General features: G+C 38.5%; 1 protein-coding gene across 8 annotated transcripts in view; it reads right to left on the reverse strand.

Annotated features, from left to right (window-relative positions):
* The window catches only part of MTMR1 (myotubularin related protein 1), a 76,085-nt gene that overhangs the window by 44,381 nt on the left and 5,341 nt on the right, over positions 1–26,363 (reverse strand). For 2 of the 8 annotated variants that reach the window (XM_032757784.2, XM_058441585.1), the window contains exons 2-3: positions 25,834–25,939; positions 4,341–4,416 (exon numbers count right to left, since the gene is read on the reverse strand). In XM_032757784.2, the coding sequence (XP_032613675.1) occupies positions 4,341–4,416; positions 25,834–25,939 (182 nt within the window). Of the gene's footprint in view, positions 1–4,340; positions 4,417–8,432; positions 8,487–10,612; positions 10,637–25,833; positions 26,140–26,363 lie in introns of those variants that run through there. The other 6 variants (XM_032757779.2, XM_058441582.1, XM_032757780.2 and 3 more) reach the window with 6 other exon arrangements.

Consider the following 26,363-nt stretch of genomic DNA (forward strand, 5'->3'; position numbering starts at 1 on the left):
AGGGAATGCTTCCAGTTTTTGCCCATTCAGTATGATATTGGCTGTGGGTTTGTCGTAGATAGCTCTTATTATTTTGAGATACATCCCATCAATACCTAATTTATTAAGAGTTTTTAGCATGAAGCGTTGTTGAATTTTGTCAAAGGCCTTTTCTGCATCTATTGAGATAATCATGTGGTTTTTGTCTTTGGTTCTGTTTATATGCTGGATTACATTTATTGATTTGCGTATGTTGAACCAGCCTTGCATCCCAGGGACGAAGCCCACTCGATCATGGTGTGTAAGTTTTTTTTTTTTTAAATTATACTTTAGGGTTTTAGGGTACATGTGCACAATGTGCAGGTTTGTTACATATGTATCCATGTGCCATGTTGATTTCCTGCACCCATTAACTCGTCATTTAGCATTAGGTGTATCTCCTAATGCTGTCCCTCCCCCCTCCCCCCACCCCACAACAGTCCCCGGAGTGTGATGTTCCCCTTCCTGTGTCCATGAGTTCTCACTGTTCAATTCCCACCTATGAGTGAGAACATTCGGTGTTTGGTTTTTTGTCCTTGCGATAGTTTACTGAGAATGATGTTTTCCAGTTTCATCCATGTCCCTACAAAGGACACGAACTCATCATTTTTTATGGCTGCATAGTATTCCATGCATGGTGTATAAGCTTTTTGATGTGCTGCTGGATTCGGTTTGCCAGTATTTTATTGAGGATTTTTGCATCAATGTTCATCAAGGATACTGGTCTGAAATTCTCTTTTTTGGTTATGTCTCTGCCAGGCTTTGGTATCAGGACGATGCTGGCTTCATAAAATGTGTTAGGGAGGATTCCCTCTTTTTCTATCAATTGGAATAGTTTCAGAAGGAATGGTACCAGTTCCTCCTTGTACCTCTGGTAGAATTCGGCTGTGAATCCATCAGGTCCTGGACTCTTTTTAGTTGGTAAGCTATTGATTATTGCCACAGTTTCAGATCCTGTTATTGGTCTATTCAGAGATTCAACTTCTTCCTGGTTTAGTCTTGGGAGGGTGTATGTGTCGAGGAATTTATCCATTTCTTCTAGGTTTTCTAGTTTATTTGCATAGAGGTGTTTGTAGTATTCTCTGATGGTAGATTGTATTTCTGTGGGATTGGTGGTGATATCCCCTTTTTCATTTTTTATTGCATCTATTTGATTCTTCTCTCTGTTCTTCTTTATTAGTCTTGCTAGCGGTCTATCAATTTTGTTGATCTTTTCAACAAACCAGCTCCTGGATTCATTAATTTTTTGAAGGGTTTTTTGTGTCTCTATTTCCTTCAGTTCTGCTCTGATTTTAGTTATTTCTAGCCGTCTGCTAGCTTTTGAATGTGTTTGCTCTTGCTTTTCTAGTTCTTTTCATTGTGATGTTAGGGTGTCAATTTTGGATCTTTCCTGCTTTCTCTTGTGGGCATTTAGTGCTATAAATTTCCCTCTACACACTGCTTTGAATGTGTCCCAGAGATTCTGGTATGTTGTGTCTTTGTTCTCGTTGGTTTCAAAGAACATCTTTATTTCTGCCTTCATTTCATTATGTACCCAATAGTCATTCAGGAGCAGGTTGTTCAGTTTCCGTGTAGTTGAGCGGTTTTGAGTGAGTTTCTTAATCCTGAGTTCTAGTTTGATTGCACTGTGGTCTGAGAGACAGTTTGTTATAATTTCTGTTCTTTTACATTTGCTGAGGAGAGCTTTACTTCCAACTAGGTGGTCAATTTTGGAATAGGTGTGGTGTGGTGCTGAAAAAAATGTATATTCTGTTGATTTGGGGTGGAGAGTTCTGTAGATGTCTATTAGGTCCACGTTGTGCAGAGCTGAGTTCAATTCCTGGATATCCTTGTTAACTTTCTGTCTCGTTGATCTGTCTAATGTTGACAGTGGGGTGTTAAAATCTCCCATTATTATTGTGTGGGAGTTTAAGTCCCTTTGTAAGTCACTCAGGACTTGCTTTATGAATCTGGGTGCTCCTGTGTTGGGTGCATATATATTTAGGATAGTTAGCTCTTCTTGTTGAATTGATCCCTTTACCATTATGTAATGGCCTTCTTTGTCTCTTTTGATCTTTGTTGGTTTAAAGTCTATTTTATCAGAGACTAGGATTGCAACCCCTGCCTTTTTTTGTTTTCCATTTGCTTGACAGATCTTCCTCCATCCCTTTATTTTGAGTCTATGTGTGTCTCTGCATGTGAGATGGGTTTCCTGAATACAGCACACTGATGGGTCCTGACTCCTTATCCAGTTTGCCAGTCTGTGTCTTTTAATTGGAGCATTTAGCCCATTTACATTTAAAGTTAATATTGTTATGTGTGAATCTGATCCTGTCATTATGATGTTAGTTGGTTATTTTGCTTGTTAGTTGATGCAGTTTCTTCCTAGCCTCGACGATGGTCTTTACAATTTGGCATGTTTTTGCAGGGGCTGGTACCGGTTGTTCCTTTTCATGTTTAGTGCTTCCTTCAGGAGCTCTTGTAGGGCAGGCCTGGTGGTGACAAAATCACTCAGCGTTTGCTTGTCTGTAAAGTATTTTATTTCTCCTTCACTTATGAAGCCTAGTTTGGCTGGATATGAAATTCTGGCTTGAAAATTCTTTTCTTTAAGAATGTTGAATATCGGCCCCCACTCTCTTCTGGCATGTAGAGTTTCTGCCGAGAGATCAGCTGTTAGTGTGATGGGCTTCCCTTTGTGGGTAACCCGACCTTTCTCTCTGGCTGCCCTTAACATTTTTTCCTTCATTTCAACTTTGGTGAATCTGACAATTATGTGTCTTGATATGTTTGTTAACTTGACTGTGATGATGGTTTCTCAGGTGTACACTGTGTCAAAACTCTTCACATTCTGACAATGACAAACTGAAGTAATACTCTAGACGGCATACTTTACTTCACAATGACCTATTTTAATAGTTTGCCTCCAGGAATATATTTTATTAAAAAGTAGAAGGTCAATTTACTTACCCTTTGCAAGCCACCAGAGGAGCATAAAGCATACTTACATCACTTAAGGATTTGCAGATGTCCTTAAGATCTAACACTAAGATATTTCCAATAATTCGTATTGGAGTGGGGCCAGGCAGGAGTTTCTCTCTCTCTGAGCTCTGTTTCCAGAGTGAAAGGAAAAGAAAATGGGAGAGAAAGAGCACCAGGACCGCAGCTAAATCCACTGAAGCCTTCTCTTCTTACTACAACAACTGTGAGCTTGCGATCCAAGCTTTTATAACGCTCCCTGCCCATTCAAAATATGTATCTGATGTGCAAAGTTATCAATCACCTACATGAGCTCTAATCTTTTCTTTGACTCACTGACAAATTATAAAACTAAAGTGAAAAACAACCTCTTCACATTTTACATTTTACACCTGTGTTGTTTACTGTCTGAAGAAGAAGCAGGGGCATGACATAATTACCTCTGCATTTTAAACAGATCATTAAGAAAACAGTATGAGGGCAGAGCTAGAAGGATGCCCAGAGAAGGAACAAAGAGGCCAGAGGACTGCCAGGATAGAATGAAGTCCTAGAACCCAAGGGAATAAAGAATTTCAAAACCAAGGACAAGATAAGCATGGTCCACAGACACAGATTAGGATATTCAGCAGCAATAATTGATTGGAGGATCTGGTGAGAGAGCCCCGCTACTCAAATATTCTTGGCACAAGATGACTATACTCTGAGACTGAGTGCGCCTCTTTGGGAGAAAGCCATGATGGAAGAAGGAAACAGTCTAGAAAACCAGACTGTCCAACCCAACCAAGTGATGAGATGAACTGGTCGCATCCAGCTGCCCCTCCCATCCACCCATGGCACAATCAACTACTCCCTGAAAGGCCTGGCTATACACCATGGAGAGATATGGGAGCCCTCATGCCATCACCTTTAAAAGCCAGGATGGCAACACAAGCTCTTGACATGCACCAAAATTGTACTTTTTGGGATCTGATAAACCAGTAAAATTTCTTTGCTGAGTTCTCAAAACTGTTATTAAAACATGATATAGATCTCCTACTGATAAATTTTCCTTATACTGAAGGATTCCAACAAAGCAGTGAACTGACATTACACTGAGTGTCTAATCAGCTTTCAGTTCACCAGGAAGAGTCAGGCCCCTCTTCTGTTGGGAATGCCATCAAATACTCAATTGGAACTTAACAGGATCCTCTGCAGTCTTCTATCTCTTAAGTCATAATGACACTAATGAGGATGAATAGATCTAGTCCATTTGTCCCCTAATTAAGTTGGTCTGGCTGATATCCAGCACACACATCGCCTCCACTCGCAAATTAAGTGCCATTTCATTTTATGGATCTCAACAAGCCAAGTGTACACACTAAACTTACCAATGGCTTTAATTGATTCTCCTGGGAAAAGTGGAGCCTCTTCCATCTGTGCCAGCTTATTTCCATCCCTTAGAGCCTGGCAAAAAAAAAAAAAAAAACACCAAACAGGAGTAAATCTCACTTTCTGTATACCTGTGAAGAATTTTGGTGTTCTGTGATGTCACTATAAGGCTACAGAAGCGTGCAAAATAACCACCCAACCCCTTCCAAGACAATTTAAAAGCTTAGCATCACAAGACACCATGCTGCATATTCTAGCAAATTGTTACAACATATTTAAATTTCACAGTTAGGAAGCATTAATACGGAAATGGCTTGACATGACAGAAAGATACTGTAATCACTACACAGATAGCTGTTAAAAGGTGTCTCTAGAATTTGCAAATAAGGCCAGAAAAAGGTTACCTTCTGAGCATGAAACTAATACAAATAAAACCAACATGAGCTATAGGTGCTTAGCTAACTGTAGAAATGACCCAGCCTATGAGAAAGTTTGGGAAGGCCAGAAGTCTAATGAAAATAACCAGAGAATAGTCTCGGTACAGTACACAACTAAGGAAAGGCCTAGGCTTTGGTACTGCAGCCCAGCTATGTGTGTGTGTGTCTGTGTGTGCTCGTGCACACGGACATGCATGCACAAAGCGTATGACCAGGGACACGAAGAGTGAAGTTGTCAGTGTTCACCCAATCCAGGCCATGAGAGAGTGTGCTCTCATCTGGCAGGCAACAGTATTCCAATCCCTGCTGCAGAGCAGGGTGTTTTCATCAGGCATGTCTCAAGACAATTCACTTTGCAGTAATTTCATACTCACCAAGAAAATTGCTAATGATTTACTAGGTTTCCTGGCTACAATGATGCTAGGAAAAGGATACCTGAGATGGCCAGAAAAATACATGCCCACGTTTTTAAATTAGCAGATCGGCACTGCAGCCCAGTAGCCAGTCCCTTGTGAGCTTGGTTGGATAGTGCCAGATAATTGAGGGGAGGTGAGAAAATGGTGTTCTTGAACTACAAAGCTAGGGACCAAAGCCTGAACTCGGGGCCTATTCCAAAGTACCGCCACCCTGTGAGACGCTGCCAAGGAAACCAGTCACTTTCTCCTTGGCATCTCTGACATAATGTGTCATGAATAAGAATAAGGCGATCAAAACCCCCAGCAATTCCAAAGCTGTATTTCATAGAGCATTACTTTCCCAAGAGATGTGAATAGGTCTTAAAAAATAAATAAATAAATAAAAGTTTGGGAAATGCTGGGTTAAGCAAAACAAGTTCAGCTGCTTTTTTTTTCCTTTTTTTTGAGATGGAGTCTCGCTCTGTCGCCAGGCTAGAGTGCAGTGGCACAATCTCAGCTCACTGCAACCTCTGCCTCCCGGGTTCAAGCAATTCTCCTGCCTCAGCCTCCCAAGTAGCTGGGACTACAGGCGCACGCCACCACGCCCGGCTAATTTTTGTACTTTTAGTAGAGACGGGGGGGTTTCACATTGTTGGCCAGGATGGTCTCGATCTCTTGACCTCGTGATCCGCCCACCTCAGCCTCCCAAAGTGCTGGGATTACAGGCGTGAGCCACCGCACCCGGCCTCATCTGCTTTTTTTTAGTGAGACATCTTTAGTGTGTTAATGCACACCGAATCCGCAAGAGGGCGCTATAGCATAATGCATTTCTCATACCTATTTGACCGGGACTGCTTTTTCCACCTGTTAACATCGGAGGCCACTAGTGTTCAGTGGAAAATAGGTCGAATAATACTAAGTTTTCAGCATAATTTTGTAAAGCAAAATATTTTTAAATGAATGTCTTTTATAATTCTAAGTTATTGAAAATTCAAAATAGTAATTATTTTCATAGTTACAAGAATATTTCACTATGTTTTATTAAAGGACTCAAAGGTCAATTTAGAAATACTACACATAGTAGTTTCATCAAATTTTATAAAAGGAAGAAAGCCAAACTATAAATAACAACTTCAATGTTAAATGTTGGTCAGGACCACAAAATGACATGGTCCATCCTCCTCCTTATCGAAAGATGCATGGTTAAAATAATATAGATTAGGAATCATTGTTACCTCCAAACAGTTAATTCAATTCAAATTTTTAGCCCAGACTGGTTTTTAAAGACATTTTCAGCCAAAACTTTTTGGAAGTTAACACATTAAGGGTAGGGTGTGGAGAATGATTAATGGATTCATTTTTATACTCACATCTGTTTTGGAAATATATTTTTGCAATAAAGCATAAACTAACAGGTATACTTATAAATGTCTGGTTTTAGAAACACTAAAAGATCTCCAATCTTAGAAGCCTTAATTTGAAAGTCTGCTTTATTGCCTGAACTAGTGACTAACTGTATAGCATCTCACGAAGTGAGAAAGCTATTTTAATCAATATCAGAGTTTTAAATTACTTCAAATGTTACATTGTTAAAGCCTATTTTAATGGCTAAATATTACCATGTATTATACAGACTTAAGTTTCTTATATGTTAAAAATAAGTGAAAATAGATTATTTTGAAATATAATTACTAAAGCAAGCTGCTTTAATCAACTGAATCTGGAGGAGTTCTCTATTTAGAGCAAGCCACATCAAACATTTTAAAGTCCTCAATCCAGGACTAGCTAATAAAATGTTGCATATAGGAGACAGAGGTGATTAGGACCATTTTAAGAATACACAATGCTCTCAAGATAGAAGCTGAAAATCAAGCATTTCTCTTCTCTTCCCATAGTCATGTCAAGTTTGGCTTGAAACTTCTGTGCATTTATATGTCAGTGAGACACAGTAAGGCAAACCTCTCACTAATTGATAAATCTGGGACATGCTTTTTAAATGGCAAAAAAAGAGCAACTATTGGAGTAAAACAAAGAAGTGACCCAATTGCTTCAGATTTCCCCGTAGGAGATCCCTTTTGTAAAAGAAACACATTTAGCTTTAGCATAGAAACTCAAGAGGAGAAGAGTTTTAAAAGCTTGGAGGTTTTTTGTTTGCTTTGGTGAGTATAGTAGATTCCCTTTATGAAGCTGCTGTTAGGAGAAGGGACTCACACTTGTGCTACATTAAGCTTTTACTGCAACTACAAGGTTGCACAGGACATGATTTGACCCTTGATTTATCCAACCCATGTTCAGCACAATCAAAGGATGGAATATTCTTATGAACTAAATTTGATTTCATAAACACACCCATTCCTCTTGGTGCCATGGCTCAAAGTGTTGCCCAGCTGGGGAATTCCTCTGATGACCTCATCTCAACTTTGTTCCAGTGACCCTGAAGGTCTAGCCGAAGTCTGCCAGCTCCCTGAATTTGTTCCTGAGGGCTCCAGCCCACCCAACAACCCTGGCCTCTCCGCTACTTTGCTCCTCAGCCTGAATCCAAGCCGCCAGGTGGATAGTTTATATAATGGTTGCATGCCAAAAGCAGTGGCTTTCAAACTGGGCTCTTCAAGTTGCTTCCAGGGTCACCAAAAGAGAGTGGGGCTGGATGATGGTGGACAATGTTGCAGCTGAGCACCTGGGGCATGCCACGCACCCCTGGAGCTGCTCTTCTCTTTCTTTCACATAAGCATTGGGGAAAGTACTGCAGCTTTAAAAGGCTCCAGACAGGGTCTAGAGGTACTGAGCAGAGTAAGCACTCAAGAATATCCTATGAATAATTTTGTATTCTGATTAATATATGTACCAATTCCACAAATATCTACATGGTACCGGGTACTGTGTTGGGCATAGATCATGCATATTTGAAGAAAGCAAAGTGTGCACCCTCAAGGAGCACCCTTAGCATATGTATCTGTCCCCTCTATGTCTATGTAAAGGCACTGCAGAATCCTACTGTGATGGAGGGTCATTAACCCCATCAATAACCCTATCTGGGCAAACCAAGAAACACAGACAGACAAATTTCTAGTTGACAAAATGTTGGATAAACCAATTTTTGCAAATAATGTCATATGGAATCTACCAGACTTGGACAGGAGGGCACTACTATTGTGGTAGAAGCATCTGGAAAGCTTTGCTTATTATCTAGAAGTCTAGAATGAAATGGCTTCTAAATACACGATCTGTAGCTACAAACAGATGAACACGTAGAACTTGCCACCTGATCAGCTTCAGCTTCAGAAGGGTAGCCATTGTGTTCTTCCTGAATCTCCTGCACAGCACCAGGTGCATGGACAAGAAAAGGCAAAGAGGAGAAAGAGAAACACGTGCAAACAGACAGGTGAAAGGACAGAATTTCTTTTTTAAGGAGACAGTAAGCATGTAAAAGTCGACACACCTTTCATGACTTTGCAAATCACAACATTTTCCCCCTTGGAGTTAAGGAAATAACATGTAGGCCATCTATAGCATCCTCAGCCTAAAATGGAGTATCTATTCTGTGTTTGTGTTGGGATAGAAAAATGAAAAGCAAACAAACATCACGGATTTCAAAGAATGTACTATCTTTTCAAAACCAAGCAATACACAGCTTATGGCAAAGAAACAAAATAACAGGCACATAATGTGCTCACAGAAAATAAAGCATACCACAGAAACCTGGTAAAGGGCAAAGTCAAGCCAAAATACAAAGGCAGTTTATATACATGTATTTTAAACACAGTAAGTATTCATATTACATTGCTCAGGGATCAATTCCACTGCACACATGCATATATCACATGCTGGAGATTATATATATATATATATGTGTGTGTGTGTGTGTGTGTATGTGTGTGTGTATACACACACACATATATATATACATGTCTGTTTCTTATTGCTTATTGCTAATTAAATTCTGTGATTTATAACTCAATATCATATTAAATATTTCTAATTACAGTATCAACGCACTTCCAAGAAACAGCTAAAAGGCTACACATCTTTAATTTTTTCCAATCTCTTTAAAGGTATACTGTTCTTAATTTCTTTATAGAATCTATTATTTTTTGAAACTTTTAAAATTGGGCTTTTTATTCAGCAGGTGGTAAAAAGAATATGAATACTGAAGATGACAAGATTGTAATCTCTTTTTGAAATTCTATCAAGTCTCTGAGGCTAAAAATATTAAAATTTAGCCTATATATATTTTTGCTTCATGAAACTTTGGTTGCAATGATTATTGTTTTTACAAAGGCAACCAGTGAAGAACTAGTAAAGCTTTAAAAGAATTTACTATTTCCCACCTTCCATTTTTGTCAATAAAGTACAATAACACCTTAGTGTACTTTTATATTTTATCATCAGATTGAATTTCGTACACAGTTGGTATAGTTTAGCACACTTCAAGGCAGTGTAATTTTTCAGTGCAGCCAGTTTTTTGAAATTTCCATTTTTTAAATATAAAGAAAATCGAAGAATTAAGTTTTTAGAAACAGAAAACTCAATGAACAAAAAATACAACATTTCAAAGTTCATGCAAGTGTAAAGCCAAGCACTAATATTTAACAATGTGAATCAGTGAAAGAAAATGATTCCCACAAGCAAAAGAAAACATGATGAAAACAAGACTAAACAAAGGAAAACCAACTAGAATAGCAAGACTTAACTTGCTTATTTTTGTACTACTTTATTGGCTTCAATAAGATTAAAACTTTTAAACTGAAGTTATTATACTATCAAAATCCACATTGTTTTCCTTGAATAGAAATAGGTTAATTTTCAATGTCTGTTAAATGCATGCACATTACCAATCTTTGTCTTGCTTTATGAATATTCTGAAATAAAGGGAAGGAAAATCATGAGGAAAATATAAGCTGTAACCCACTATATCTGTATTTTAAAAAATAGTAACCGGGATTGATTTTGCTAAATTTAGCTTCAAGATTAGCACTTCTGCTTTTTTGGATTCAACATGCAAACACAAACATGGCTTGAAATCTTACTTAGATAGGACAGCCAACTAACCAATTTTTTTTTTTAGTTGCTAAATTATGTAGCATGAATTACACAATAAACAAGATTAAAAGAGACCTCAGTAGCCCCAGCCTTATAACCCCAGTCATAAATATCCATTCGGTCATAATTCATGTAGTACAACAAAAGTCAGTATTGCACACTGGTAACAATTTTAGCATCCTGCCCTCACACACATTGGCTTTTATTGCACATAAAAACATTGTAACAAATAAAGCGTTTCTAGTGAACACTTAAAGCTATAACACAGCAGAGCAAATTGATCTGAGTGATTCATAAAAACCAGTGAGAAGGTAAAGAACATTAAATAGACTAAGTGTTCGATAAAGCACAGACACACACAAGTAGGAGGCCCATCCGCTGAAAGCCAAATATCCTTACCCTTATATCAGGCCTCCTGAAAACCTGTTAGTTAAAATACAGAATATCATCATCATGGACATGTTACTATTGACCTGTGAAAGATGCCATTAAGTTCAACAGCCCATTCCCTAAGACACATCATAATCCTCTAAGTAAAACCAACAAGATCAATCCTAACACATTTGCCCTCTAAGTTTCATTCAATATCAGATCAATCCTAACACATTTGTCCTATAATTTTCAGGGAAGTCTATGATTTGGAGAAACATGTTGCCCTTAGGCTAAGACTAACTACATTACCTTAAACGCAAACCCCTTCTGTCAAGTGCTATTACAAGTTATTGTGAACAGGCTGTGTTCAAAAAGTTTATTAGTTTCCGTTTGGAATACTGAATGCATTTTCCCCAAAAAACCAATGATAAAAAAAAAAAAAAGGCAGTTATATGCCCAAACCAGCCCAGGAAAACAAAACCAAAAAACCACAGAAATCCCGACCTTGGACCCAGAGCAAGCACAGCTCAGCTATATTGCATTGATCGTATCATAAAGCTGAGTTAACTGCAAAGCTTAACCTGCTTTCTATTGAAATTACATTTCCAATTCATACTTGGGACTCCGATGTGGTCACTACTGAGAGGAGGGTGCCCGCTCCCCGCCCCAGCACCAGCTGCATGGCTAAAGGGGGGCTCCACGCGGGAAGAGGTAAGTGGCTGTTCCCGGAGGGGAGGGAAAGCCCAGCTTTATTCAGCAGGGACACTGATTTTAGCAACAATATTCTTGTTGTGCCTGAGGCCTGTGAATCCTAATTGAACATGCAGCATACACATTCAGAAAGCCCTGGTCAGAGGGAATGGCCAGAATTTTTAAAAAGCAAATAGTTGTAATAGCCTGGGAAGATTTTAACCATCTCTGTTCCCCATTTCAAAGTCTGAAATCCTATCTTCTGACCACTGAAATGTGCTATGAAAACAAATCATCAGAAAAGAATCACTGGAGGTTCTTACTAGCTTTATGGTTTCACTCAGGATGCATAAGATCACATGATACGGATTCAAAAAAATCACTGTGTTATCATTAAAATAATCTTTGAAGTCATTAAAAGATATCTGAATTAAGTGATGATATAGCTAAAATACAAAGTCTATACATAAGTTATTAAACACAGACTATTCAGACTAAGAAGCTTAAATTTGTCTTTTTTTGGGAGGATGGATATGTTTACCTTAATTGTGGTGATGGCTTTAAATGTGTGTATTTATGTCAAAGCTTATCAAATTGCATATTTTAAATATTTGAGGTTTATCATTTGTTAACTACACATCAAGAAATTTGATAATAAATAAAAGTAGTATATGTTTATGGTAATAAAAAACTCAAAATAGTAAGTCTCCCAGAGCTTCATTCCCCAGTAATAACCACACTTAACTAGATCTATTTTTAATTCTGAGAATTGCTTCCATTGTGAGAGTTATGCTTCCATTTCTTGATTTGTCAACTTTAAAGTGTCTATTAACCTCCCATTTTAAAAGATGAGAAAATTAACTCTCAAACTACCACCTCCCTCTTCCCAATCTCTGCTGATTGAAATGCTAATTTTGAATTCTTTTGTTTTCCTTCAGCAGCTGCTGCATCATAAAAAACACTCATGATTTTTATGTTTCAGATACTCTTCTAAGCACTGTATTAACTCATTTTATTCTCAGAACAACCTTATAAGATAAAAACTATTATGGCCGGGCGCAGTGGCTCACGCCTGTAATCCCGGCACTTTGGGAGGCCGAGGCAAGTGGATCACTTGAGGTCAGGAGTTCGAGACCAGCCTGACCAACACGGTGAAACCCTGTCTCTACTACAAATACAAAACATTAGCTGGGCGTGGTGGCAGGAGCCTGTAATCCCACCTACTTGGGAGGCTGAGGCAGGAAAATCACTTGAACTTGGGAGGCAGAGGTTGCAGTGAGTCGAGATCACACACAGCACTCCAGCCTGGGCAAGAGCCAGACTCTGTCTCAAAACAAAACAAAACAACAACAACAGAAAAAACACCTATAACTGGCCCCATGTTTTGATGAGAAAACCAAGGCACAGTTTAAGTAATCTGGCTGAGTTCAAGGTGGCAGAGCAAGTAGTTAAACCCTGGAAGTCTGGCTCTGGATTTGTGGCCATAACAACTCTGCTATACTGCCTCAGCATGGCGCCTCTATCATTAAACCGTTTCAACTACAGCCCTAAACCTATTTTGACCCCTCAAATGTTAAATATCTCTTAACTGTCTTCAGGTTTTTTGAAGAAATCAATACCACTAACCCTTTCTCCACCTCTCTACCTCCCAACCTCCATTCTGTAACTACAATTAATGTTTGGATGCTTTGTCTATAAATTGATAGTAAAAACTGAAAACTAAAAACATTCACAATAAAATCTTTATGAAAATATTGTCCACTGCAGAACCAAATTGTGCAATTGAACCTTGATATAGTTTGGACGTTGTCCCCTCTAAATCTCATGTTGGATTCTAATCCTCAGTGTTGGAGGTGGGGCTTGGTGGGAGGTGTTTGGGTCATGGGGGTGGATCTCTCACGGCTGGGCGCTGTCTTCGAGCTAGTGAATTAATTCTTTTGAGATCTGGTTATTTAACAGTGTATGGCACCTCCCGCTGCCTTGCTCCCACTCTGGCCATGTGAGACGTCAGCATCTCCTTTGCTTTCCACCATGACTGTTAGCTTCCTGAGGCCTCCCCAGAAGCCACACAGATCCCAGCACCATGCTTCCTGTTAAACCTGCAGAACTGTGAGCCCAGTAAACCTCTTTTCTTTACAAATTACCCAGTCTCAGGTATTTCTTTATAGCAACGTGAGAACAGCCTAACACAAACCTCATATATGGGAGTTATAACTCCTTGTCAATAGGCCTTTGCCACTAGAACTAGAAACTAACTTGAAAAAGGGTGCAAAGGGGTGAGATGATAATCTGCTTTTAAACTCGCATAATTCTTTACTTACTGCCATGAAATCCTCAGTGTTCCTGGTATGGGGGTGGCGGGGGAGAAGGTCAATGGAGGCTTACTCAAAAGTCTCTAAGTTGATACCTATTGTGTTTTCTCTGGTGCACCATGCCCCTCTCCTGAAATAAGCCATTTCAGACACATGCACACAGCTTCATTTTCTTCTTAAATGTGATTCTGATGGAAGCCGTAGGAGAACAGTTGTAAGCCAGGAGGCCTGGAAGCCAGCTCTTGCTGATGATACAGAGCTTCCTAATGCCTGCATTCTGGGCCTCAGTTTCGACACATAAAATGAGGGGAGTCTATGGGATGACTGCCAGGACCCTACCAGTTTCCAACTCCGAAGGATTCGGGGTATCTAGGCCTCATTAGAAGACTTAAGAAAACATCTGCCAAACTGAGGCTCAGAGAGGTAAGTCGGCATAGTGGTTAAAAGAACACACTCCAGAGTGAAATCCCAGCTCCAGCACCTACTTACTGGCCACAGGACCTCAGGCGAGCCACACACCCACCTTGGAATCTTAGTCTCCTCTTCTCTAAATGGGAGATGTCGAGTGCACCACCTCCCTTGCAGATTGTTGGCAGGGTTAAATCAGTTAAGATAATTGTACCTGGGGTGGATAAGTAACCTTTTTCAGTTGATGAGTCTCAGCTGCCCCAACTTGCGCCACAACTATTTTCACCGCCTCACATCCCCTCCCTCAACTCCTAAACATGTCAAGAACCTATGAGAACGTGCAAAAAAAGTTGATAGTGATCTTAATCTATTTAAGGAAGCAAGCATACCGCATCAAAGTTAATGTTACTGGCCCTTGTCATGCTCTAAATGGCTTTCACTAAATCAAGAAAAAGCAACAAAATTTAAATTTGTGTGAAAGTTTGTGTTGGGAGTAAAACTCCCTTCCTGTGTCCTTCAGAGCACTCCCAAGCAGTGAGGTGAGGGCTTCTGTTGACCACTTGCTTTGGGTGGACTTGGGTAAGGGAGCCAGTATACTTTGCCCTTCTAGGATCTGCCTGCCAGAGAGACCCTGAGAGTACAGCCTGGTCTTCCCAGCCTGTGGAGAGTTCACCTACATGGGCCCTGCCCGGAGAGATTGGCCGCAGTTGTCCAGGGCTACCTTTGGGTGCACATGTTTAACTCTAGAATGATGAACCAGGCAGCCCACCTAAATCAGCCCCTCCCAGCCAACTTTTGTCAATGAATAAAGCTGATACTTTGGTATAAACTGTTTGGCTCCTGTTTTAATTCTTGATAAGGTAACAGCTGACATCCTGAAATCCCCAAAATGTGAAAGTATTTCAGAAAGTTTCCAAATGCAGCCAGTACTAGTACTACAAATAATAACAAGCACTTGCTGAAGGCTTACTATTACACCAGGTACAGTACCAAATGCTTTATGAGTTAGCTCAACCCTCCCAGCCACCCATATGACAAACAAGGGAACCGAGGCAGTGAGAGGCATGGTAGCTTGCCCTAGGCCATACAGCCAGCCGCAGCAGAGCAGGGATTCACACCAAAGCTGGCTGGCTTTAGCAAGCATGCTCCTGACCCCGACACAGCCCCACCTAAATCTGTTTCCCTTTTTGAGGGGGCTGACAAAGACCCTTAAGTCTTAACTCCCAGAATGCCCTACTCTGCCCTGCTTTCTCCTCCCACCACAGCTTGTTTACACGTCTATTTTAACACTTACCACAGGCCAACTTGTACTGTAATTTTCTGTGTCTCTTTGCCTGACTATGAACTCCATGCAGCCCATCCCAGCTCAGCCCCTTGCACATAATAGGTACTCATATCATGTTTCTGGAAGTGGAGTAGTGTTTAGCAATGGCAACACACTCCTCTTGTATTTGTTCTTACACATTATATTTTTGTAGAGCAATAGCGTACAGTAAATGAGCATTTGTGTTCCATCCATATGTCGCCTCATTTAATATATTCAATCTCTGTTTTAATACCCATTATACAGATGAAGACACTGAGACTCAACAAGGTCAAGTAACTTGTTAGGCAGCTAGTTAGTTACGGGGCTGGGATTCAAGGTAACGTGTTCTGACTCCCGATTTTATCTTTTGGATAAACCACATGAGAAAATAAGTGAAATAAATATCAGTTTTTTATAAATGAGTTGTCTTTGAACTTATGCCGCTAAGAGGCTTCTTCTCAATAAAAGACTGTAATATTGGAGTAAAAACTCCACTATTTTCTGCCTTAGGTCTAAAGTCTATAAATATTTTTGCTTTAGCAATCAGATTGCTACAAAATAAGTTTTTTTAAAAAAGGTTTTGCTCTGCTAAGAAGTTGGAACGGTCAGTCAGGAGATGGTTCTTGCTCTAGTAAAACTGAGCATGTTTGTTGGAGCCTCAATAACCAGAAGTCTATGCAGGCCAATAAAAATCTAAAATAGTCAATCTTCCCGATGCATTTTTTAACAAGGTCATCAAAATACAACCCTGGGGCCAGGTGCAGTGGCTCACACCTTGGCTTCCCAGTACTTTGGGAGGCCAAGGCAGAAGGACTGCTTGAGTCCAGGAGTACAAGACCAGCCCAGGTAACATAAGGAGACTCCATCTCTACAAAAAATAAAAAATTAGCTGGGTGTGGTGACCCATGCCTGTAGTCCCAGCTACTCAGGAGGCTGAGGCGGGAGGATCACTTGAGCCTAGGAGGTCAAAGCTGCAGTGAGCCTTGATGGTGCCACTCCATCTGGGCAACTCCAACCTGGGCAACAGAACAAGACCCTGTCACCAAAAAAAAAAAAAAAAAAAAAAAAAAAAAAAGTACAACCCTTTTTTGGGAAATGAGTCACACCTAAACCTTACCTGATACCTTTGTCAAACCTTGACTGAAACAATCACTCTTAAGGCCCACCATGAAATGTGGCAAATGAGCTGTTCATTTCTATCCTGGCTGAAGTATGCTGGCCCAATTTCCATTTACAAAAATAATGAGTATATTTTTAATTGACTAGTAGAAAGATAACTGTTGATGTTCTTGTGATCACTAAATTTATTATAATAAACATAATAGTTAACTTCTAACATCTTTTTTAGTATAACTATATTTTTCAGTTGTTATATAGTTATATATATAACTGAAATATAACTATATATTTCAGTTGTTATATAAATCTAACATAAGAAACACAATAGTTAACTTCTAACATCTTTTTTAGCATAACTATATTTTTCAGTTGTTATAAATACAATGATACAAATTTTTACATGCAATATAGAATCATTCAGCAGTCTAAAAATCTTGACTTTTAAAATTAAACTTTTAATTTTGGGATAATTGTAGAACCACATGCAGTTGTGAGAAATAATACCGATTCTATGTACCAGTCACCCAATTTCCTCAATCGTAGCATATTACAAAACTATAGTACAATATCAGAACCAAGATATTGGCACTGATTACAATCAAGATGCAGAAAAATTTCATCACTACAATGAACTCTACTGCTGACCTTTTATAGCCACAACTTACTCCCCTCCCTGCTTTCCTCTCTTCTTGGCCCCTGGCAACCACTCATCCATCTTTATTTCTATCATTTTGCCATTTGAAGAATGTCATATAAATGAAGTCATACAGTATGTAACCTTTTGGTACTGCCATTTTTTTACTCACGTAATTCCTTTAAGATTCATCCAAGTTGCTTGTGTGTATCATTATTTCCTTTTATTGTTGAGTAATATAGTCCATAGCATGGATGTACTACAATTTAACAATACACCTGATGAAGAACATCTGGGTGGGTTCCAGTTTTCGGTGATTATGAATAAAACTGTTAAAAACATTCATGTACAGGTTTTTATGCAAACATAAGATTTGATTTGTCTTGGACAAATGCCCAGGAGTACAATTGTTCGGTCATATGGCAGGTGCACATTTCGTTTTTAAGAAACTGCCAGACTGTGTTTCCAGAGTGGCTGTACCATTTTACATTCCCATCAGCAATCAGTGAATAATCTGGTTCTCCACATTTGGTGTTGTCACTTTTTAAAAATTTCTAACCATTCCAACAGGATATAGCAATATCTCACTGTGACTTTAATTTATATTCTCCTATTGAGAAATGATGTTGAACGTCTTTTCACGTGCTTACCTGCCATGTGTATATCTTCTTTGTTGAGATGCCTCATGTTTTTTGCTCATTCTCTAACTGGATGGTTTGATGTTTTTACTGTCGAGTTTCAAATATTCCTTATATATTCTAAATACTAGTCATCTGTCAGATATGAGGTGTGCAAGTATTTTCTTCCACTCTGTAGCTTGTCTTTTCATCTTCACAGAGTCTTTCACAGAGCAAAAGGTTTTAAATTTTGATCAATTGTTTCCTTTTATGGATTGTGCTTTTGGTGTAAAGTTTAAGAAGAATGATTTACCTAGCCCCAGATCCTTAAGATTTTCTTTTTTCTCTAAAAGTTTTATATTTTTAAGTTTGTGATTCATTTTGAGTTAATTTTTGTATAAGATGTGAGACTTAGATCAAGGTTTTTTGTTTTGTTTTGTTTTTTTGTCTATAGATGTCCAATTACTCCAGCAGCATTTGTTGAAAAGCATATCTTTCAACCATTAAATTGTTTTCATGTCTTGGTGGGAAAAAAAATCGGTTGAGCATATTTCTGTGGGATGACTTCTAGGTTCTCTGCTCTGTTCCACTGATCTATGTGTCTGTACCTCTGTCATAGTCTTGATTACTATAGCTATACAACATGTCTTGAAGTCATTTAGACTGATTCTTCCCACTTTATTCTTCAAAATTGTTTCAGCTACTTCAGTTCCTTTGCCTTTCCATATAATTTTTAAATCTGTATCTACAAAAAATCTTTCTGGGATTTTGATAGGAATTGTGCTAAATGTGTATATCAATTAGCGGAGAAGTGACATCTTTCCTATATTGAATCATCCAAATACATGAACAACACTGTGTGTCTCCATTAATTTAGATCTTCTTTGATTTCTGTAATCAATATTTGATAGTTTTCAGCTTATGAGTCCTGTTCATGTCTTATTAGATTTATACTTGCTATCGTTGGAATACATTCCCAAAATTTCATAAGAAAATATTTGCAAATCACATCTCTGGCAAGGTATTAATACCCAGAACATATTTAAAAAACTCCTACGTCTCAACAGCAACAACAAAAACCACAAACATCACAAATAACAACTGTTGGCAAGAACATCAAGAAATTAGAACCTTTGTGTACTGTTGGAGGGAATGTAAAATGGTACAGCCACTGTAAGGGTTTGAACATGTACCCTAAATTTCATGTATTGGAAACTGAATCCCCAAATTCATGTTGACTGAAGGTAGGGCCTTTGGAAAGTAATTGGGATTAGATATAGTCATCAGGTAGGGCTTCCATGATGGGACTGGTGACTTTATAAGAAGACAGATCTGAGCTAGCAGATTTGCTCTATCTTGCCATGTGATGTCTCCTGCCATGTCATGATGCAGCAGGAAGGCCCTGACCAGATGCTCACCCCTCAAACTTGGACTTCCCAGCCTCTAGAACTGAAAGTAAAAAATTTATTTTCTTTATAAATTACCCAGTCTGTGGCATTCTGTTACAGCAGCAGAAAATGGACTAAGACAATACCTAAGTATTTCATTGTTATAATACTAATGTAAATGGCACTGTGTTTTAAATTTTGGTCCCCACGTGTTGCTAGTACATAGAAATGCAACTGACTTTTGTATATTAATCTTATATCTATATTGTCTTGTATCCTGTGACCTCGCTAAACTCACTTATTAGATTTGGGAGGTTGTTTTGCTTACTGTGTTCTTTCTTCCTTCCTGGGGTCTCAGGATTCCTCCTTTTATTGTTTCCTTTCTGTTCAGAGAACTTTCTTTAGCCATTCTTTTAGGATAGGTATGCTAGTGACAACTTCTCTTCCAGTTTTCCTTCATCTGAAAATGTCTTGATTTCCTCTTCATTCCTGTAGCATATTTTTACATGGTTGACTTTTTTCTTTCAGCACTTGAAAATGTTGTGCCACTTCCTTCTGACCTTCATGGTTTCTGATGAGAAATCCAGTGTCATTAGAATTAATTTTCCTTATAGGTAAAGTGTTATTTCTCTTACTACTTTCAATATTTTTTTCTTTGTTTTCAGTTTTCAGAAATTTGACTATAATGTGTCTTTGTGTGAATTTGAAGGGATTTCTCTCATTTGGGATTCACTCAGCTTCTTGAATTTGTAGGCTTATGTGTTTTGCCAAATTTGGGGAGCTTCCAGCCATTACTTCTTCAGGTGCTTTTTCAGCCCCATCCCCTCTCTCTCCTTTGGGACTCTGATGACATCAGTGTTAGATCTTTTGTTATAGTCCCACAATTCCCTGAGGCTCTGTTCATTTATCTCTGTTATTCAAATTGGGTCATTTCTATTGTTCAATTTTCAAGTTCACAGATTCTTTTCGTCTGTCCTCTCTATTATGGTGTTGAACCTATCCTTTGAGTTTATTTCATTTATTGTATTTTCTAGTTTTAAAATTTCCATCTGGTTCTTCTTTGTCTCTTATATTTCTTTGTGGAAACTTCTGTATTTTTTTTTTCATTGTTTGTTTCAAGCATATCTGTAATTGCTTATTGAAGCAATTTTATGATGACTTCTTTAAAATGTAACATCTCTATCATCTCAGTTTTGACATCTGTTGATTCTCTTTTTTCATTCAGTTTGAGATCTTCCTCATTTTTAGTATAACAAGTGATTTTTCATTAAAATCTGCACATTTGGGGCATTATGTTTTAAGACTCTGGATCTTATTCAAACCCTCTGTTTAAGCTGGCTTTCTCTGACACTGCTCCAACAGAAGAGGGGCACTACTTCATTACTTCTAGGTAGGGGTAGGACTCCAGGTTCCGTACTCAGCCTCCACTGACACTGCAGAGTGGAGGGCTCCTCATTACTGCTGAGCAGGGGTGAGAGTTCTAGCTCCCAGCTAGGCTTCCACAGAAACCTCCCTGGCTGAGAGAAAAAGGGGTGCCTCGTTGTTGCCCTTGATAACGGCCTCTACTGACACCACAGTAGAAGGGGCAACCTGCCTACCAATAGATGACAGTGAAAGTCATGACTCTTCACTAGGTCTCCCCTGATACCACCACCACTCCAGGGAGTTGGTATGCCTCATTATAGCCTGGCAAGGGTGGAAACCAGGCTCTCCCAACTGGCTTTGTTGTCATAATTTTTTTCTGTGGTGTTTGGCTGGAGTAGAGTAGTTAGTGTGTTTTCTTTTTGCTAGGTGCCCCTTTCCTGGTCCTCTGGCTAGACAGAGTAGGCTTTTCTTATCTGCGCCTGTTGGCATTTCTGACTCACTGGTTTCTTCAGCAATGAGTCTGGGACATACGTGGCAAAAACAAACCCAGGAAACTCACAACCATGTCATTCCTTGGGTCTTGTGGTCCCTAGCTAGTCTGCCTTTTCTACCTTTCAGAGTATTCTTATGTTTATTTTGTAGATAATGTCCAAGGTTTTTAGTTGTACTTAGTATGAAGAATAAGAGAAAACCATATTTGCTCAATTTTTTCCAGAAACAGAAGTCTAAATCTTAACATTTTTAAGAAATAATTATTTCCCACAAAAACCATGATAGGATAGCAGCACTCTTCTATCTATTACAGTGGTTACAAAACTGGAGGCCTATGGTTTTTTAAAAAAATTTAATTGCTGTTAGGTGGGCCTTCTGTATTCTCCAGTTCTCTACAGCACTCCTCCATGTCTGCCTAGATTTGTGAACTGTTCCAAGAAGGCATCTGAGTTTGCAACCTCTGATTTATAAGTCACAAGGCCAGGCTATAGATTACAGAAGTAGATTTTGAAGGTTCATGCTAAAGCTTCCCTTTTCATAGACCAGGGCCCAATTTAAGAAATGTTAACCAAGACCCAGCTCAAGCATAATGAAGTCTTTCCTATACTCTGCCTTCGACTTCCCTTCAAATGTAATTACTGTACTATCCTATCCAATGATTAAACTTAGTATAAGACCATCTCCATTTTCTCATTTTTCTTCGGAATGTTTAGAGAAGAGATATAGCTACTGTGTGTGTGTGGGTGAGGGAAGGAGAAGAGAGAAGAGCTGATGATAATGATGAAGCAAGAGGAAGGAAGATGATCATATTAAAACTATAGCATTCTAATTTTCATAAAGCTGGCCCAGATCAAATTCTTTTGAACACAATTGAATAATGTTCTAGCAAGAAAGGCATTTAGAGGTGAATAATCTAATACAAGCCCCTTTATCCTTCCAGAAAAGGAAACTGAGCCTCAGAGACTATACAAGGTCACAAGCTAACCATTATTGTTTGTACTACTCCATCATGTTCTCTTTTCATAGCCTAGTCCTACTTTCCAAACAATGGAAGCTGTGATCAACGATGTCACTTCTACTAATAGTTCCTAAAAATGTTTCCATTTGTAACTGTATTATTTCATCTAATCTACAGAAGATTACATTCAAATTTTGTTCTTAAAATTTCTGACAAATTCAAGAGAGATTTTTTACCATTTGTTAGCCTAGTAAAAATGAAAGCAATTGAGTTGGTAGTGGAGAGGGGACAAGCAAAACAAATATTTTATTACATTTTGTCTAATAGTCTTAATTAACAGGCCAATCTTCAGGATGACTCGGTATTAAATCAGGCATTTATTAATTTAGCTGCCACACAATTCAGTATAATAGCTATCTACTCTTTCAGCTGGGACAATGCTTGCCAAACTTGCCATTTCACATACCACCTCAACAAGTTTGGCTTGCTGTATCTGCAAACTGCCCATACTAATTTTATATTTATCTTTATATTGATTTAAAATCCATTCCTTTTTAATACTTTGCCTGCTCTAAGCCATAACGTCCACTAAATCACAAGCCTGATGTGCTGATTTTTCTAATACACAAGAAAATAATTACATAGCTACTAAAATACGTCCATGGACATACCATCTAAACTCACGTCATGTGATACCAGCGATATTCTTACTGTACTTTAGATGAGCTGACCCTGGGCTGACTGACAATTTATGATATGAGTAAATAATAAAATAATTATTCTCCAATATCTGAGTTGCTAATTATTCAGATTCCTAGTAATATACCAGAAATGCAGGGTCCCATCACCAATTTCAACAGATAGAAACTCAGGAAGCCTAGGTTTTCAGATTTTATCATGCATAAGAAATATATGAGACACTTGTTTCCCTCCCTCAGAGACTCTGATTCAGTAAATCTGGGATGGAGCCCGGGAAGCTGCATTTTTACAGGTGCTCCAAAGAATGCTGTCTTGGGAAGACCCAAGGGTCACATTTTGAAAAACAGTGGATGAGGCTGGGTGTGGTGGCTCACACCTGTAATCCCAGCACTTTGGGAGGCCGAGATGGGAGGATTGCTTGAGCCCAGGAGTTCAAGACCAGCCTGGGCAACGTAGTAAGACCCCATCTCTATTAAAAAAAAAAAAAGAAGAAAAAGAAGAAAAAAAAAGAATGAAAAGCAGTGGATGGGAATGGGGGTGGGACAAAATCTTAAAATCACTCTAGCTTTTCAATAGGATGACTTGAGTTCAAATCCGAAGTCTAACTGTATCACCCTAAGCAAGTCATTTCATCTCTCTAGGCCTCGGTTTCCTCATCCATTAAATGATGATTGTAATAGTAGTTACCTCAATGGACTTTTTTAAAGAAGCAAGATCTCTCTATGTTGTCTAGGCTAGAGTGCATTGGCTTTTCACAAGTGTGATCACAGCACACTGCAGCCTTGAACTCCTGGACTCAAGTGATCCTCCCATCTTAGCCTTCCAAGTAGCTGAGACTACAGGCCACCACACCCAGGTTCACTAGGTTGTTTTAAGGCTTAAATGGATGACATGTCAAAAAGCATTACAAAACCACAGAGCCTATATGTGTTAGAGGGTTGATGATGATGATGATGACATAGAACCATTCTCGACAGCCTGTTACAACTCGAAGACAATCAGCATTTCAAATAAGATGCCAAGCGCTCTGCTCCATATAAACATCTGCTCCCATTTAATTACTGATGTTGAGTTTAATCTACAATAAATTAGCCCCCAAATTAAGTGTGTATTTCAAATAAGACATTTACACAACAGATAATTTCAAATATCAACTGATGACTGCAACTTAAATCCTCAAGGAACTTTATCTGGATCTTCAGGGTCAACCCCATGCAACAGCTCCTATGCCAGAGAGGTCCCAAAGGCCCATTTTGGTCACCCTGATTTTAAGAACTACTTTATAGGGAGCATGTACAATTATCCTTGTGGTTTAGAAATATTTTATGTATTTATTATGTGAAAAAAAAACCTCTCCTTGAAGAAAGTGTAACGACCCCTGAATTATAAATTTAACACCAACTTTTCAGATTTGGCTACAGGGCAAATATGACAAAGACAATTATAAAACATGCTCCCTTACAATAATTCATCAAAGACTTTAGCTATGATCTGATGTAGGAACTTAAAATTTAATTTCCAAAAGAAAGAAAGCCTTATTTTTTCTGAATACCATCTGTTCAACCATTCCAACATGAGCTAATTCTGCTACACAAAATTTGTAAATAGACTAAGATTGAAAAAACTTAGTTGCTTCATGTTAAAGTACAGATTCAGTCTGATCTATTCATGCAATGTTAGAAAGCTATGCACACAGTCGACATTCAATCTTTTATAGGACACACACAACACTAACAACTATTCAACCTTAATGAAAACATTACAGTTAACTCATAATTGTCCGTAAAGAAAATCACCCCGAAGTGTGAGAGCTATTCTCTGCTAATATGGGTTCTTAAGTCTCTCTACTCAGCGGGCAGTTTCTCAGCTAAGGTGCAGGCAATAGGGCAACTGGAACTGATGCGATCCGCAGCTGCTCAGTGACCAGCCATTCACGCATCAGTGATGCAGCAAATGCTTCTCTCACCTGGAGACAGCGTGTTTGCCCCACCAGGTTTTAAGGTCCAGGAGCCCCCGCTGCTCTTTTATGGGCAAACATGAACACCAGATAGCAGGAAAAATGATTAAGAAACACACTGTCGCTCTTCTAGCTGGGCAGATTATCCAATTTCTGCTAATCCACAGCTATGCCTTCCTCTGGTAGGCATAATCAATAGCATCTGCCAGTTTGGATGAAGCAAGAGACAGCACCATAGCCAAATCGCAATTAGTTGGCCTCCTGAGCCTGTTTCTGCACTTGTTATTACCCTATGAGCTCTAAAGAGGAACTGAAGATAAAGCTCCTAAACGAGGAGTACCTATTAAGAATTAATTAGGATCTTTACTATAATTCTTGATATTTGTAAGATTTGATGTCTGGCAAGGACCATGATTTTGAGAGACTATTAACTAATGGTAGTCTGGGATACCAAATGCATTTTACACACACTTGTGAGAAATCAATCATCTCTTACTAGCAGGCAAAAATGACTACTAATAAACAGAAACCTCAATTTAGGCAAACATCACTACTGAAATATAAATGTGATTTCATTTAATGTACCTATTAATAGTTTATTGACATTAAAACGAAGTTAGTCTTCAGCCTTAACAAAGATGGAGCAAGCGATTTTTTTGATTTGTTAATTGATTCAATATTTATTGAGCAACTATTATGCTCCAGGATTGTGCCTGGGAAGCCAGTGGTGAGTAAAACTGCCCTAGTCTCTGCTGACAAGGAGCTTATCACTTAAATTTAGAATAAGCAGGGAATCTAACTTTTAAAATAAACAAAAAAGAGATTTTCACTTCAGTAAGGACTGAAAAATGAGGCTGCCCATACAATATTCTTTTGGGATTCTGGAAGGGTTTGTATACATTCTAGTATCACATGTTAATGCTGAATACTCACGGATAATACATAAATAAAAAAATTGTGAAGTTAGGGAAGTATTGTACATCAAGATATTTTCTGAAACTCACAATACTAACAAAGAAGCTATATGCATTTATTATTATAAAATGGAACTTGATTTTTAAAAGAATCATCATCATCTAAAGACAGCTTCTCCTCTCAATTACAAAACTATGACTACATGTACTGGATACTGGTAAAATTTCTCTTCTACATTTCAGATCTAACAACAGAGAACCTTTCGTCCTTATTCTCGAGCAAATGGCCATGTTGTATCAAAGGGCCAACAGCTCACTTGAATTAAAACTGCAAAGCTTCTTGGCTACTTAGCATACTGAAAATGAATTACACACTCAATGTTGCTTACCTTGTAATCTCTGGATACATTTTCTGATGTCACTGAACCTGAAATCTGACTAGAAATTGTAGCAGCTATAAGCTGTTTACACCATTCAACATGTGATCCTGTGGGACTAAAAAAAATAGCATGGATTACAAAATGTTATATCATAGGATCTCAGTGAAAAAATTAGCACTGAATAGAAATATGATAACACTTCTTTTTTTAGATGAACTAACTAGACTCTTTGGTTACCTTTACATTTAATGTAAGAACTGAAATAGCGACTGACAACTAGGAAATAAGATTAGGTTCCAGGTTAATTTTAAATGAATCACCCAATTTTCTCAAAAAAAAAGTTGAAGATTCTAGGTGTTAGTTAAGCTTACTATTCTCTACCATTTAATGGAATTTTACTCTATTAAAATTATATGGAAGAAATACTTTTTTTTTTTTTTTTTTGAGACGGGGTCTCACTCTGTCACCCAGGCTGGAGTGCAGTGGCGCAATCTTAGCTCACTGCAACCTCCCAGGTTCAAGTGATCCTCCCACCTCAG

The sequence above is a fragment of the Hylobates moloch genome, unplaced genomic scaffold (assembly GCF_009828535.3).
Source record: "Hylobates moloch isolate HMO894 unplaced genomic scaffold, HMol_V3 SCAFFOLD_7, whole genome shotgun sequence".
NCBI classification, from domain to species: domain Eukaryota; kingdom Metazoa; phylum Chordata; class Mammalia; order Primates; family Hylobatidae; genus Hylobates; species Hylobates moloch.